The following is a 14888-nucleotide window of genomic DNA, read 5'->3' as shown; positions in this document are numbered from 1 at the left end:
TGTCAAATTTAATGTAATCTTATTCTAACAGGGCAGGTATAAGTCCTATTAGAAATTAGAAGTGAGGTATTAGTATTTATCTTAAACTTTAGGGGAGGTTTAAGGCTGCATTTGGCATTCCTTATTTTAAGGACTTATCTCCTTTTTGCAATTAAAAACTTAGTATTAATAGGGGCATTTTAACTGCAAAAAGGAGATAAGTCCTTAAAATAAGGAATGCCAAATGCAGCCCAAGTCTTTTACCCTAACATATAGATAATAAAGTTCAGTTAATTTGGTTTTTTCGGTTAACCGAATTTTTAAACCTGAAAACCGAAATCAAAACCAAAATTTTATGAAACTGAAATAACCAAAAAAAAAAAAAAACGGAACCGAAATTTTCAGTTTTAACCGAACAATGGTCACCCCTACCCTGGTCGCTGGGCTAAAGAGAACACCTTGGTTTTCTTTGTGACACATCAATGTGACTATTCATAGATATTATCTATGAAAAATCTTTATTTGTTTGTTCTATGGGAATGGATTTGCTGATTGAATTGTTTAGAGAAGAATTCTAAAAGATACAGAAACTTTTACAATATAAGGTTGTTTGGGGCGCATGTCCAGAGAAAACCCTTTTTATTTGTGCAGTTTTAGTCATCATGCATGGAAAAAGTCATACAAGGTGAGTCATAGGGTTGATGTGGATTTGGGGATTGAAGATGTAGACATCCAGAGAGTCCTCCATTCAGTGGATGGTTCAGATTGGCCACATAAGGGGTGCATCTAAAAATTAATGCAAAAAAAAAAAATTATGAATAAAGGTCAGCAGATCTTGCTTATTTGGAGTCAGGTCCTAATCCTCCTTTCACAGGAGACAAGGAAATTCAACCAACTTAATAGCTCATATGGTGATGGCACCTTCATTATATCTGTCAACTATTATACTATTACATGCATGCATTCAGGTTTGATGCTTGACACCCATGTAATTTCATATACCATACCACCAATAGATAGAGCTCCTGTGAAACAGCTGTAAGAAACATTAACTGGTATCAAAAATGAATCAATCAAAAAGCTCTATCTTGAGCTTGTACTAGAAGTCCAAGAAAAAAAAAAAAAAAAAACTGATCCTCCATATTAGTTTTGAGTGTTTTCTCATTCTCTACAAGCCATAAATATTTAAATATTGATACCTCGGCACAATGCAGATTGTATTTTCAAGACCAGGCAACCTCACTGCATTCAGCGATCCATACAAAGGTCTGCCATCAGCATTTTAAGCCTCCCCTCGGAGTTGTACTGACAGGTAAAGCCCAGTTGCTGTATCTCCAATATTTATTATTTCTCTCAAAAGCAGAGCAGACCGACCTGTTAAGGCCAGTAGAACTATGTCCACTAATTTTCTTACATTATTAATCACCAATAACTCCAAGAATGTATTCAAGGATTGTTTTCTCGAATCATTTGTTGCAGGAAGAATTGGATTTCATTTTGTGATGCCCCAGCAAGGGGTCAATGAATACGTTGCCTTAGATACTTCAATTCGTTTGAGTATATTTTCCTATAAAAGAATTATAATAGGGTAGCTTGATTTTCTACAGTGGTCCTTCGGTCCCACTGACAAACAGTAGCAAACCTTGCCCAATACAAACAGCTACATTGTTAGGTTTATATGGTCTAAGGTTACTAATCAATAAGGGTATGTTTGGTTTGAAGGAAAATATAGGAAAACCTTCACAAATCTTGTATTGGTTTCCCTTCCTTTCCCTTCAAACCAAACATAGCCTAAGAGAAGTGTTTCTTCTCCAATTCTCCAATTATTGTGGCTTTCTAAATCTGCCATCTAATTCATTAAAATCTACCATTTACATCTCATTAACTGTGGCTTTCTCAAATTTTCAAGTCTGCCATAGTTTAAATTCCACCATTTCTCCCCCATTAATTGTGGCTTTACCATTTAATCCATTTGATCTATTTTACATTAGATACCGTTCCCACAATTTAAGCAATTTAATCTATCAAGTGTTACGACATCAAATACAGATGTATATTTCAAATCCCTCTCTGTTCTTATATAATTAAACCATTTAAAAGTTTTACTCTATTCATAACATTTGAGCCTGGATGTCGGGACAAAAGATTTCCTGAAACCGTGATTGCATGCGACCCCAATGAAATGAGAACAGACCAGTGTTTTAAACCAAACACCAATTGATGTAATGCTTTGGCTTTTCTTATTGAAGGGTGTCGGATTACTCGCCCATCACCAATAAACCATATTGCAGTGATGTCTTAATAGTTGAAATACCATGGATTTTATTCAACTTTTAAGTTGCATCTAGTTCAAATGAATAGTGTTATTATATTACTTTAAAACATTTTCCAACTCGTATATACAATTAAACTGAATTTCTTATGTGATTATAATTTGTCTGTAGTTAGTTATTTAAGCCTTAAATGCAGTGGTATTCATACAGTTGTAGGATTCACAGGGGTGGACTTCCCCTAGCGTATCCTTATCACTACACCGTATTCATGCACATCCAAAGGTAGCATTGCAATACTTACTGTAAAATGGCCTTAATGCATATTTTTCTCGCTACAAGGCATATCCATCCATTCAACTATACTATAGTATTTGATGATCTAACTAATTTTTCAATCAAGTCTTTCCCTTAAATACTTGGCTTCCAAGCATATATCCAAAATCCAAATAGCCCATAATTCACATAGATTTAATTCAAGGATTGCCGCATCAGTATAATCTGATACATAGTGGTCTTTGGTTATAATAACAATATTTCAATGACATTCCCATATGTAAATTGTAATGCCACTTCAAATTCTAATCTGCTATCATCAATACATTACCTATATAGGCTATATTTACTTTTATCAAGTATCAACCATTTCACTAACTCGTATATTATATTTAAAGCTCCACGCCTCCACCCCATTTTCAAAGCCGACTCCTACTTTTCCTACCAATGAGCATCTATCTAAACACAATTTCATACTAGGCTTTAGTTTTAGACATTATTCCAAGATCTTATTCATGGCGGGTTGAGCTCTAAAATTTGTGCTGTCAAAGTACTTTTAGTTTTAGACCATGTTTGGTTTGACACAATAGAGAATAACAAGGTCTGAGGGAAAACTGCCAACAAATTATGTTAACTTCTTAATGAATTTTCCGTCAGCTCTGTTTCTGCCCTATTTATCTCTATCAAACTAAGAACATCCTCAATATTTACGTGGATTTTCACACCATATCCACGCATACACCTTTAATCTTTTCTAATCGATCTCCTGGTTTTTTCCACGCACACTTTGCTTATTCGAAATAAGAAACTGTTCGCAATGGCTAGCTTACGAAACTTACTAATCGAGAACGGAATTTAAAGCCATCATCATAGAACAAGCAAAGGAAAACCTCACAAACCTACCACCTTTCCTTTGGACTTTCCCCCTTTTCATGGGTGGATTTTCTCCACTCCAGATCTGCTACCCCACAAGATCGCTACCCACACATGCCCACTAGACACTACAGCTGTGCTTCAGGAACATCTATCTTCCCATGAATGACGACACTAAATACAAGAACACTGGTGATGTTCCCGATGTGCGACTGCAATGTCTTGTCACTTGTGGACAGATGTGGGTTCTAGTGAATAGCAGATTAGAAGGCAGTTCAGTGGGGGCAGATATTTTTAATAACAAAAGCAGAGACATTTCATTTGGGGCCAAAAAGCTAGGTCCAATCCAAAATCCAACTAGATTTTAAATAAACTCCAGGAAGGTCTAAAAGATGTAAGACCATATTACCCCCCAAAAGACACCTTTGAACTGCACTGAAAATTGTTCAGCCATGACTTTGAGGTGTTTGTAAAAAGAAACATTTCAGAGACAAGAAAATCAAGGCCTTGTCCAAATGACAAAAGGAAACATATGGCAAACTACCTAGTGAATCAACATACCACCAGTTGCTTAAATTCAAGAGTCAGCACTGGCTGGGATCACAACCTGCATTGAAGATTGATTAGGATTTCATGGTATGAATTGCGAAGGCTTCCGAAGATCAACATTGTTTGCCTGAATGGGCCCCTCCCCTGTCTTGCTTGTTGAATGCATCAGGTCAATCGAGCAAACCCACGTTACCTGCCTTTCCACGCCACACATGACACACCCCCATTAAAAAACTTTGAGAGCGCCCACCAGGAAAGAATTCTGATTCCAATTTAGAACACGGGCATCTCTCTCCTCCTGTACAACAAGGGCAAATACAGGAGGAAAATGATTATGCCATGTCAAATATCTTAACTACCACTATCATTATCGCTAGCCATAACTTAGTGATTCAACCGAAGTTGCCTAGAGTTCCACCTTCTATTACCAAGAAGCTTCTCTACATCTTTAAGTCATTATCTACCATACGAAAAAATTGCTACAGCAAGCTACTATTGTCAAGATTCTAGCACCATCAAATTCCTATACAACTGCCTGAGATTACTGCTAATGTCACATCATAAACGAAATACTTGGCTAAGCATTCAACCAACGCCATAAAGGTAAATCTAGTTTAAGATACTCTAGTTTAATACTAGAGGAAAGATAAAGAGCTCCATATCGGCTACCAGAGACAACACTAAGCACACTGAATATAACACTACAACTTGCAAGCAAATACTATGAGGTATCTACTACTCCTCAGGAAGTACTACTCAATATATACTAGCAAAATAGAGACTACTGCAAGCTACTGGGATTCGAGCAATCCAACCAGTCACAAAATCCGCTGTCGTCCTGCAAGAAACATCACTCCTGGGCAATGAGAAAGCAACAAGACTGCAGAAGTCGATAGACAGTTCACATAGAGATTAATGATACACAGTTGGCACCATCTGGATTACTGCTGTTGGGCCTGCCTGGACTGAGCACTGCCATACCCACCACCATAACCCACTTGTCCACTTGGAGGTCCATTTGCTTGGGCAGCCCCATAACTTCCTGCCTGAGAGGCATCAGACCTCCAGGCTGCATTTGGATACCCTGGATTCCCATTAGCATCACCATAGCCACTTCCCATGTAGCCACCACCTGTTCCCTGTTGTTCCCCACCAGCACCAGCAATGCTATTTGGGGCACCACTTGAACGTCCTCCAACCACACCATAGCCACCTGGATTAGCATAAGATCCATCAGCCCCAGTATAACCACCATACCCATAACCCTGATTCCCATAGCTGGGAGCCCCACTTGGAGACTGACCTGTTGGTGCAGAAACAGAATTACCAGTACCTGTAGCACCACCAACACCTGGAGCATTCCAAGGAGCCGCAGCCCCATAACCTGCATTTGCACCATAGCCTGCAGAACCATATCCTGAAGGAGCTTGATTGCTCCATGGGCTTCTAGGGGCACCAGGTGGGCCACTTACATAACCAGCATTTGGGGCATTCGGGTTCCCATAGGCCCCAGCAGCGCCAGCATACCCGGCACTGGCACCACCATAGCCAACACCATAGCCACCATAGCCAACACCATTACCTGCTGCACCATAACCATAACCAGGTGCTCCATAGCCAGAAGAACCATATGCTGGAAAACCACCTCCAGCAGTTTGAGGCTGCATATACCTAGTGGCTTCCATTCGGCCATCATATGTATTTGTATTGGGACCAGAACCACCGTAACCCTGAAAACTCCCACCTCCCATTTGCCGGTTGCCACCACCAGGGTTTGCATCTTTTGGAAGGGCACGCTTAACCTCAACAAGTTTACCATTCAACTCATGGAAAGTCTTATGTAGGACTCTATCAACTGCCTCCTCAGTATCAAAGGAAATAAATCCAAACCCACGAGGTCGCTGTGTAGTCTGGTCGTACATAACTACTACATCAGTTACATGACCATAGGTCTCAAAATACTGACGGAAACCTTCTTCCGTCAATGTGGGAGGCAACCCTCCTACAAATATCTTCTTGGTCCTAACATTCCCAGCACCTCCAACGCTTCTGCCTGCATTAGGATTTCCAGATCTAGAAGAGGTCTGCTGTTCCTCTCTTGATAAAGCCCGTTTAGCTTCCACCTGAATTATCAAAGCAAGGGTTATACTGCAGAAGGAAGAGTATATTTAGGGAGAAAAGAGTGTATATGCAACCGTGCAAAGATGCTGACAAGATTTCATACATCATATTGTTCCAAATAATTTGCAGACATCCAATGGGGCAACCATTTCATACTTCATATTCTTCAAAACATTACACCAGTCACAAAGCAATTAATTTTAACATTATGCAAGTATACAGTCAAATGAAAAAAAAAAAGTCAGAACTAATTAAAAAAGCAATCACACCATACGAGCAAATCATTAAAGGAACAAATCTCACTCTAAAGGAGAATTAGGGTAGGAAAAAAATTAAGAGATCTACAGACCAATTTTGAGTAAAAGAACATTAACTGTGTCCACCAGTGATAAGAATAGTCAATAGCCCTCTTTTGCTTCAACAAGTTTTGGGATGGGATATCAAAGAGAAGCACAAAACCTACAAACAAAAGCATAACAGAATTTCCATGCTCAGACCAAAAACAATTCCCATTCCCTAAAATTATCAACAAACCATTCACATACCTGTTAGTAACAACTTTCCAACTAACCTAGCATGATATCTTATTGGAGAGAAGTCAGGAAATAAAGATTCATCTGGCTCTGTGATAAAAAAAGGCCATTATGCAATGTTGGTCCCAGCTATCTGGGGTCTTGGGAGGGGTGGGGTGCATACGTCCTAATTAGTTGGCTCCATTCCAATTAAATAAAAAATGTGGATTTTCCCGCTTTCTTAAGAAATTGGGAATGTAGGTGTTATATTAAGTTTTTGTCATTCAATAAATTTCTGTTTATGTTAGCATGTTACCAATCAAAGTAAAATTAGATCTATAATACCCAGATGCCTGTACAATGGTGCCTTGTCGTGACAGATACTTCAATTTTTAGTGTAAATTTTGTATCGGATGCTGTATCCAGAAATGTCCTTGCCTCATCCAAGTAACATACAATAAGAGTAACCCTCTAAAAATTTCCCAAGCCAGTGTTTAAAACATGTAAAAGCCAACAATTAGACGATTCCAGAAAGACAAATATGATATATGTTATATGAAAACAATTACAGAAAGGCAGATATGATATATGTTATATGAACATTTAACATCGCAAACTTGACGAAAATTACAAAAGACAACATAGAGAATCCAATAAGCAAGCCAAGCTACTTAGTGTACCAACAAAGCCTTAGCACTAAAATATAAAAAACAGAAATATAACAACCAAGTCCATGAAGCCTAGATATCTAAAACATCGTTTACTTTTAACTGTGCTGAGACAGGAAAATCTGGAATCACTTTCTGCTTATAGTCGGCTACACTTGGGTTGCTCCTGAACATGTCTTGGATTTCTTAAGAAATGGCAGGGTAGGGGTTTGGGAGAAAAAGGGAAAGCCTATTGGTGCACACTGACTCATGCAGTGCTATGGCCTATAGGGAGTGTAGGAAGAAAGAAACAGAAGAATTTTTGAAAACAAGAAAAGAACCACTGAAGATCCCATTTCCTACATAACCTTTTTTATGCAATCTCTGCATGACAGGCTCTGAAATCTTTAAAGGGGTTACCCATTCAGACCTACAAAAGAATCTGGCACATTTTGCATTCCACTCCATGGAACCCAGCTGCTGTTCAGGCTTTCCTTGGGAGAGAGGAGGTGGGAATAAGATTAAACTTCCATGGAAGTTCTGTAGACAACCCAGAGGAAGCTGAGATTGGAGGTGTGATCAGGGAGGAAGATGGAAATATTCAGTGGGCTTACAGTGGCCCGTTATGGATTGGCGAGTTGCGGAATCCACAAATGCTGAGATTGTGGCTGCCTTAACAGGTCTCAGAATTGCCAAGAATCTGAGATTGTGACTCCTTGTAACTCTTTTGGCGAATCTTTGTCGCAGTTGTACATCTCCTCATGTACCCTATCCTTTGCTTTTAATAAAATTGTTGCTTTTCTTCAAAAAAAAATGAATAAATAAATTTAACCAAAACACACTGATTTATCGCATTTCTCATTCCGTAAATAATCCAAAAAAAAAACAGAAAAAGGAAATACAAATTTCAAAGAACTACAAATTATCTTGTCGAAGTCGAACGATCAGAAAGTAAAAGGGGAAATGAACAAAACCCATCAAATATAACATAAATTAACAAAACCTAGAAACAAAAACAATGAGAAGAACTACCTATCAAGCATAAATCAAAGAAATTTATAGAACAACAAATCCACGTGGGTACCCAAGAATCAAAACATATCAAACAACAAAAACCCATAGAGCAAAAACAAGAAAAAATCCGTCCAAAGCATCGATCTAGTCTTACCGTTCTTCCATCGATGGTGTGCTTATCCTGAAGAACCCTATCGAGAATGGAAGGATCTGCGAACACAACAAACCCAAAACCTCTAGGCCTCCCTGTGACCTTATCACGCATGATGACGGTCTGCACAACCTCTCCATACTTGCTAAAATACTCCTTCAGCTTATCTTCTGATGTATCCCATGATATCCCGCCAATAAACAGCTTCCCTTGATCCGAGTCCATCACTCACTATCTACGATTCTCTTATACTCTCTCTCTTCTTGATCTTCTCTATTTTCTCTTCAGAGAAGGTCCGGAGAGGGCAAGGGTTTGTGCCAAAGACGGCGTCTCTGGCTTTGAGATAAAATATCTAAACAGAAAACATTGCAAATAGAGAGCTTAATAGGTAGGTTGTAATTTTAACAGATGAGATGGTCAAGATTTCTTTTAGGTGGTAAGTGAAATCGACGCCCCTGATTTAATCTAGGGTTTCATTGTACTTGTATTTATGTCTATACCCATGGAATTAAACTTATATTTCAGAAAAAAAAAAAAAAATCCCTCAACAATGTTTATTAAGAATTTACCACCACCGTCATGGAAATCAATAAACAAAATGTTCAAACAACATACTTTCAGAAGTAGTATGTGTGTTCGAGTTTTTTTAAGTGATGATGATAATATATAATGTTTCTAAAAGTTTTTATAATTTTTTATACTTTTATATATACAAATTATTATTATCTGTCATATTTATTATAATTCATTGATATATATAGATATGCCTAAATATTTCTTATATGATTTATATATTTTTGTATATTTTTATGTTTTTATGTTTTTATGTTTTTAAGATTTTATTATTTAATTCTAACTTGAAAAATTGACACATTTAACTCAGAATGTTGAATTGATCTACCACCAAACATTAAAACAATTTCACTTTTGAGTTAGTTTTAAATTTTGTATTTTATTTATATCATCAATAAAAAGTTAAAAATGATTTTTACTTATTGTATCTAATTTTTAATATAATTAATATAAAATATTAGAGATTGTACAAATGTTTTCTATGGATTTCTATCTTTTTCATGATTCTTTATATTTTTATCTTTTTATTTTTATTATTTAATTATAAAATTAATAATTGATACATATGATCCGAAAGCAATTTCATTTTTGGATTGGTTTTAAATTTTATATTTAATTTCCAACATCAATAAAGTAATTATTGTTTATCACACTTATTTTTTTAATATGATTAATATAAAATATTAGATAGGTGCCAAATGTTATTTACAAAATTTGTATTAATATAATGTTTTTGTGTTTTTATATTTTTTTCATTTTTTTATTTAATTATGATATCAAGAGTTTACACATTTGACTTAAAATGTTGAATTGTTGACCCGCCACCGCAAAAATAAGTATACCCCTATTGTTTGATTATTGTCTAACAGTAGGGGTAGCGTTAGGCAATAGTCAAACAATAAAGGTATACTTAGTCAATTAGCTAAACCCTAAGGGTAGTTTAAGAAATTTACCATATATATATATATAAGTATTTATTTAATTATGACATCATGGATTAGCCCACTTGACCCAAATGGTTGAATTGCTTATTCACCACCATGATAGAAAAATAGTTCCATTTTTTGGTAAATTTTAAAAACATGTATTTATATCATTAAAAATATGGGTGCTCACGGTTTAGTTAATCGAACCGTGGGCCTTTTTTTTTTGTAACCGAATCGTTACTATCGATTTTTGGAAAACAAGTAAACGAAATCGAACCGAAGCCAATTAGTTAACTGGTTGACCGGTTCGATTAACCATCAACTCAGTTCATCGATTTTTTGGTTTTTTATTTTTTACAATGTATATTATAAAAATATATAATAAAATATTATATATATAATATTATATTTTAAATAATAAATATTATATCATATATTATAAATATATATTTATATATAACGCATACTTATTAATTTATAATATATAATATATAATATATAATATACATAAATATATATAAAATATATAGAAATATATGTATACCGGTCGGTTTGGTTAACAGCTAGTTTTCTATATTGGTTAACTGAAACCGAACCGGTACCTTTGGTTTTTTAAAAACACCGAACCGACTGATTCAGTTAACCAATTTTTTGGTTCAATTTCGATCGATTCAGTTTTTTGTTTTTTTTTTTTTTGGCTCTCCCCTAATTAAAAGTATTGGATGTAGATCTATTTGATGGAATTTATTTGTTTTTATTTTGTGAAAATATTATCTTAAATATAGAGTTCAATAAAAGAATAAGAGTTAATACCCTAACATAAGACTTGATGAGAGGGAATTGAATGAAGAGAAATGTAGTAATTCAAATTACATTTGGGCCTTCACAATTAGAGAGGGACCAAATACAAAAATAGAGATATTGTAGTTAAGAAAATGATTCAATGAATGTTAATTGGAGCTAATATTTTAAATATGAGACTTAGAGAAAAGTATATTTCAAAAAGTTGGGATAATTTAATCAAACAAAAATTTCACACCATTATTCATACTTTTAATAATAGTGTAGGTATATATTTCAATTTATACCATGAGTCTATCTATAAATTCATTGTCTCAATTTAATTTCATGAACTACCTTTGGGAATTACAATATTAAATTTTTCTAAAAAAATATTTTACCTTTTTAAACTTTAATATTAAAATCGTTAAATGGGACTTGACAAAATATGTTTCATGTAGGATCATTCTGTTGAAATATATTGATATTAGGGATTTATAATAAATCAATATTTGTATTGAGAAAAACAAAATCTCTATATCTTGATGCATAGTCTTAATAAAATGTGCATAGTCTCTTTCAACTCTCACTCTGTCTCTCCCTGCCGTTGTTCCCTCCGATGTTGCCGTCGTAATGAAACCCTGTTGTTTTGCCCTCCGACGCTGTTGTCCGAAGGAGACCCTACCGTTTTCCCCTCCAGCGAAGGAAAACGAAGGAGATCCTGCCGTCTTACCCTCCAACGCTGCTGTCCGAAGGAGGGAGACCTTGGCATTGCCATTTTCTCCTATGGATTTCTGCTCCTCCAATGTTCTTTTCTCTAGCCCAATCTTCGTATCCCTCTTTTGCCGCTCCCTCTTCTTTTCCAAAACGCGAGGGCCAGAAAAAACTTTAGGTAAAAAACACTATCCCAAAACCTTATTCAAGTCATAGGAAGGTTTCGTTTCCTTTTTATCTCAGTCACCACCCCACGACGATGGAGGTTTTTGTAAACTTTTTAAGTGTTGTGGCATTCGTTGGATTACCATCTTCCGTTGCACTATGATGGAGGCAAGTGAACGTTGTTGTCTCCTCGTTAGATTTCCGGCGACATTATTTTGGTTTTTCAGTTAGCTACATAGGGAGGCAAATATCGCTTTATATTTATCTATATTTGAGTAATTGTTCTTTACTGTTTTTTGAAATTATTTAATTTTAATTGTAAGTAGTATTGCTTACCATGGTTTTAACTATGCCTTGTGATCTTGGTATTTCATGGTAGGTCGATATTTGATTTTGAGATAAAACTTTAGAGTAGGTTGAACTAAAATGTGCAATAGGTTTCTTATTGCATAGGTTTAACTGTTAATTTCTTTCTTATATGCCAATATGCCAATATGGAATATCAAGATTTAACAATTGTATTTGATATGAGTTACAGGTAGTATTAATGAAAACCATAGTATATATTTTGGTGGTGGAGCATGTAATTGTTGTGTTTTGAGTTTTACTATTATTAGGGGATTGTTGTTTTCAAGGATTAAAGTATTAGTATCAAATACCGCATGCACTGGACAACTTGAATACGCTTGGGAAACACATAGGTACAAACGAAAAAATATGTAAATGTTTGGATATGCTAAGAAAATGCACACAAATTCCATAAATATATTAATAGCATTGAGTTTAATGTCAAAACAACTATAAATAATATATAAAATACATATGAATTATATATTTAAATGATATATATACATATGAAGAAATATATTGTAATTAACTTAATAGGACATGTAGATATTATAAAATTTTATAAATAATGCATCAATCAAGAGTCCAAGGAAAATATTATATAGATTTTTATAAATTAATATATGCAAAAAGCCAATATCATTTTATTATCTATTAAAGTGTAAGGCGTAAAGCATACGCAACTATTATATTTGAATTATTATATTATTTTTTCTATTTTTTCATTTTTATTTTTTAACATTAACAAAAAATTCAACTAAAAAATCATTCTTAAGTGTTTTATAAATAATATTTAAAATATTGTAAACAATAAATATGTTATTATAATAATTAAATTAAAATATTAATTAATAATTTATAAAAATATATAATTTTAACTTAAAATATATCAAATCTATTAAAATTTTGAAAATGCATATCATATGAAAATTCATAGATTTTAATTACTAAAACAATTATTCTATTATTAATATTTTATTTTTATAAAATTTCAAAGTTAAAATTATTTTTAATATAAAATGTAGATTAATGGATTTGATAGATTCAATTTATATTATATTTTCAAATACTTTGTAAACAATACTTTAATTTTTGTAAATAATAAATACATTGTTATTTAATGCAAATTAAAATATTAATTAATAATTTAAAAAAAATTAAGATATATACCATAGGCAAGTTTATAAAATTTAAGTATTAAAATAATTATTCTATTATGAATATTTTATTTGTATAATTTTTTTTTTAAAATTAAAACTCATTTTTGATATATAAATATATGTGGATTTTGTAAATTATTTATTCCCTTTATTTATAAAATGCTAATTTTGAATATTGTTCTTTTTAATTTATAATTGAAGTTTTTGAAAATAAATATATGTTGTTTTTTGTTTGCATGTAAACATTAAGTTTAATAAAATATATTTTATTACACTTAGTAACATGAATTGACAAATGGCTTTGTGGTTAATGCGCGTGTGAACATTAAGCATGCACTGATTGGTGTGGGTCCGGTCTTGTCACCTTCATTTTTTATTGTGAGACGCTGTGCCGAAACAATGGTCGACTATGCAATACGCGCCAATACGGTGGCGTATTGAACTGATACACACGACTAACAGGGATACACTACAGTTGTATTTGTATATTTTAATCCTTGGTTGGCACTATTTTTATGAGGTCATTCATGTTAGGCTTATAACTAAGTTGCATGTGTGTGTGCACTCACATGCATATTTACATGGCTCAGACCAAAATCTGTAGATTTTATGAAAATCCTACTGGCATCTTTATTTACATTGGTTATGCATCACAAGGTAGGAGTTTCTTGATTCTTGGTAGTTGATATAAAATTCAGTTTATATTGCATTCCTCTTGTTTTCTATTCTTATCTTTTCTCAGTGGGGATTATTCCAAATTGCATTTGTAACTCAAGAATTCAGGTATACATTCTGAGTGTGTTGGTAGAGAAAGCTACTAGGTGCATTTTGGGTCTGATTGTAGAATTCCTTTTACATGGATGCCATGGAATAGCAGGGTTATTGGGTTTTGATGCCTAGATGACTTCTTAAGTCATTCCAATGCATTCTATTTGCCAAGAAGTTCGTCGAATTTGTAAAATGGAACCAAGTGAAAATCACTCAATTATTTAGATTGGAGATTGGATGAATTACTAGGATTGGTGGGATAAATCTTAGTCACCAAAACTATAGAATAAATGGTGACCCTGTTTCAAGCTGCCCGTAAAATGCATTCTAGATTCAGGCTTCCAAATGCCACTTTAGTGTTAGTTGTTTGTTTGAAAAATGGATTCGAGAAGCTTTACTGGCAAATTGTGTGTATGTGTGTGTGTTTTTCTTGAATTTCGCAAATTATATTCTCTTTTACATTGGTCAGCATAAGGAATATAATAAGAAATGATTTTGAAGAGTTTTAAGACAAGCATATTAGATATGTAGCAATTTACCAACATTGTTATTCCATAAACCAAGAAAACACAAATGGAAAGTCATAGAGAACATACAAGGTTTAATGTGGTTCAGCAATTTGTGTCCATCTTCATAGATAAACCACTGCAAATCTTTACTATTTTCAATTTAACAATTACACCCCGAGGACAGAAGTTAGGTGTTATCACTGAACTAGGTTTCTCTATGGTTTTCTAATTTGAATATAACTGGGAATATTTGACCTTGGACCCTGTATTGCTTGTAACAGATACTTGGAATACAAGTTATCGATCTATTAAACTTGTGCTTTTACATTTTTGCATGTGTATTGTCTCTTTAATCTGCATTATTTCTGTCATTGTACAATTCTGAAATGTGGTGGCAAGTGCCAGATTCATGACTTTACTTTATGTGAATTTGATTACCCATAAGTTATAAACTGGGTGGTGTTTCTTAACATGGAAATTTTTTGTTAAGGATGTTATCTTGTTTTCTGTTGACTATTGCCTTGCTGAGTGGTTACATGATATTAAAATTCAC

At 34.0% G+C, this 14888-nt stretch overlaps 2 protein-coding genes across 11 annotated transcripts in view; one reads left to right on the top strand and one right to left on the bottom strand.

The window, feature by feature from the left end:
- The window catches only part of LOC104602804 (uncharacterized), a 43670-nt gene extending 42143 nt beyond the window's left edge, over nucleotides 1–1527 (top strand). For 8 of the 9 annotated variants that reach the window (XM_088894894.1, XM_010266623.3, XM_088894892.1 and 5 more), the window contains one exon: nucleotides 1194–1527. In XM_088894894.1, the coding sequence (XP_088751020.1) occupies nucleotides 1194–1265 (72 nt within the window). In that variant the 3' untranslated portion in view covers nucleotides 1266–1527. The remainder of the gene's footprint in view (nucleotides 1–1193) is intronic. The other variant, XM_010266624.3, reaches the window with a different exon arrangement.
- A 2276-nt stretch (nucleotides 1528–3803) lies between these two features.
- LOC104602803 (heterogeneous nuclear ribonucleoprotein 1-like) lies at nucleotides 3804–8762 on the bottom strand. Of its 2 annotated transcripts, XR_736122.3 has the most exons (3): nucleotides 8396–8761; nucleotides 4763–6070; nucleotides 3804–4245 (listed from the first exon to the last, which is right to left on the bottom strand). XR_736122.3 is itself a non-coding variant. In XM_010266622.3 (2 exons), exons 1-2 carry the CDS (start codon nucleotides 8615–8617, stop codon nucleotides 4889–4891), a joined length of 1404 nt encoding a protein of 467 aa, XP_010264924.1. In that variant the 5' UTR covers nucleotides 8618–8762; the 3' UTR covers nucleotides 4509–4888. The 2 variants fall into 2 exon arrangements, 1 of the variants encoding a protein (XP_010264924.1); XM_010266622.3 differs by lacking the exon at nucleotides 3804–4245 and having other exon boundaries at nucleotides 4509–6070; nucleotides 8396–8762.
- Between the last annotated feature and the right edge of the window lie 6126 nt (nucleotides 8763–14888).

This window comes from Nelumbo nucifera, chromosome 1 (genome assembly GCF_055504915.1).
Source record: "Nelumbo nucifera cultivar China Antique chromosome 1, China Antique-T2T, whole genome shotgun sequence".
NCBI classification, from domain to species: domain Eukaryota; kingdom Viridiplantae; phylum Streptophyta; class Magnoliopsida; order Proteales; family Nelumbonaceae; genus Nelumbo; species Nelumbo nucifera.
Note: the sequence above shows the minus strand (reverse complement) of the source record. Positions and strands in the feature narration are given on the sequence as shown.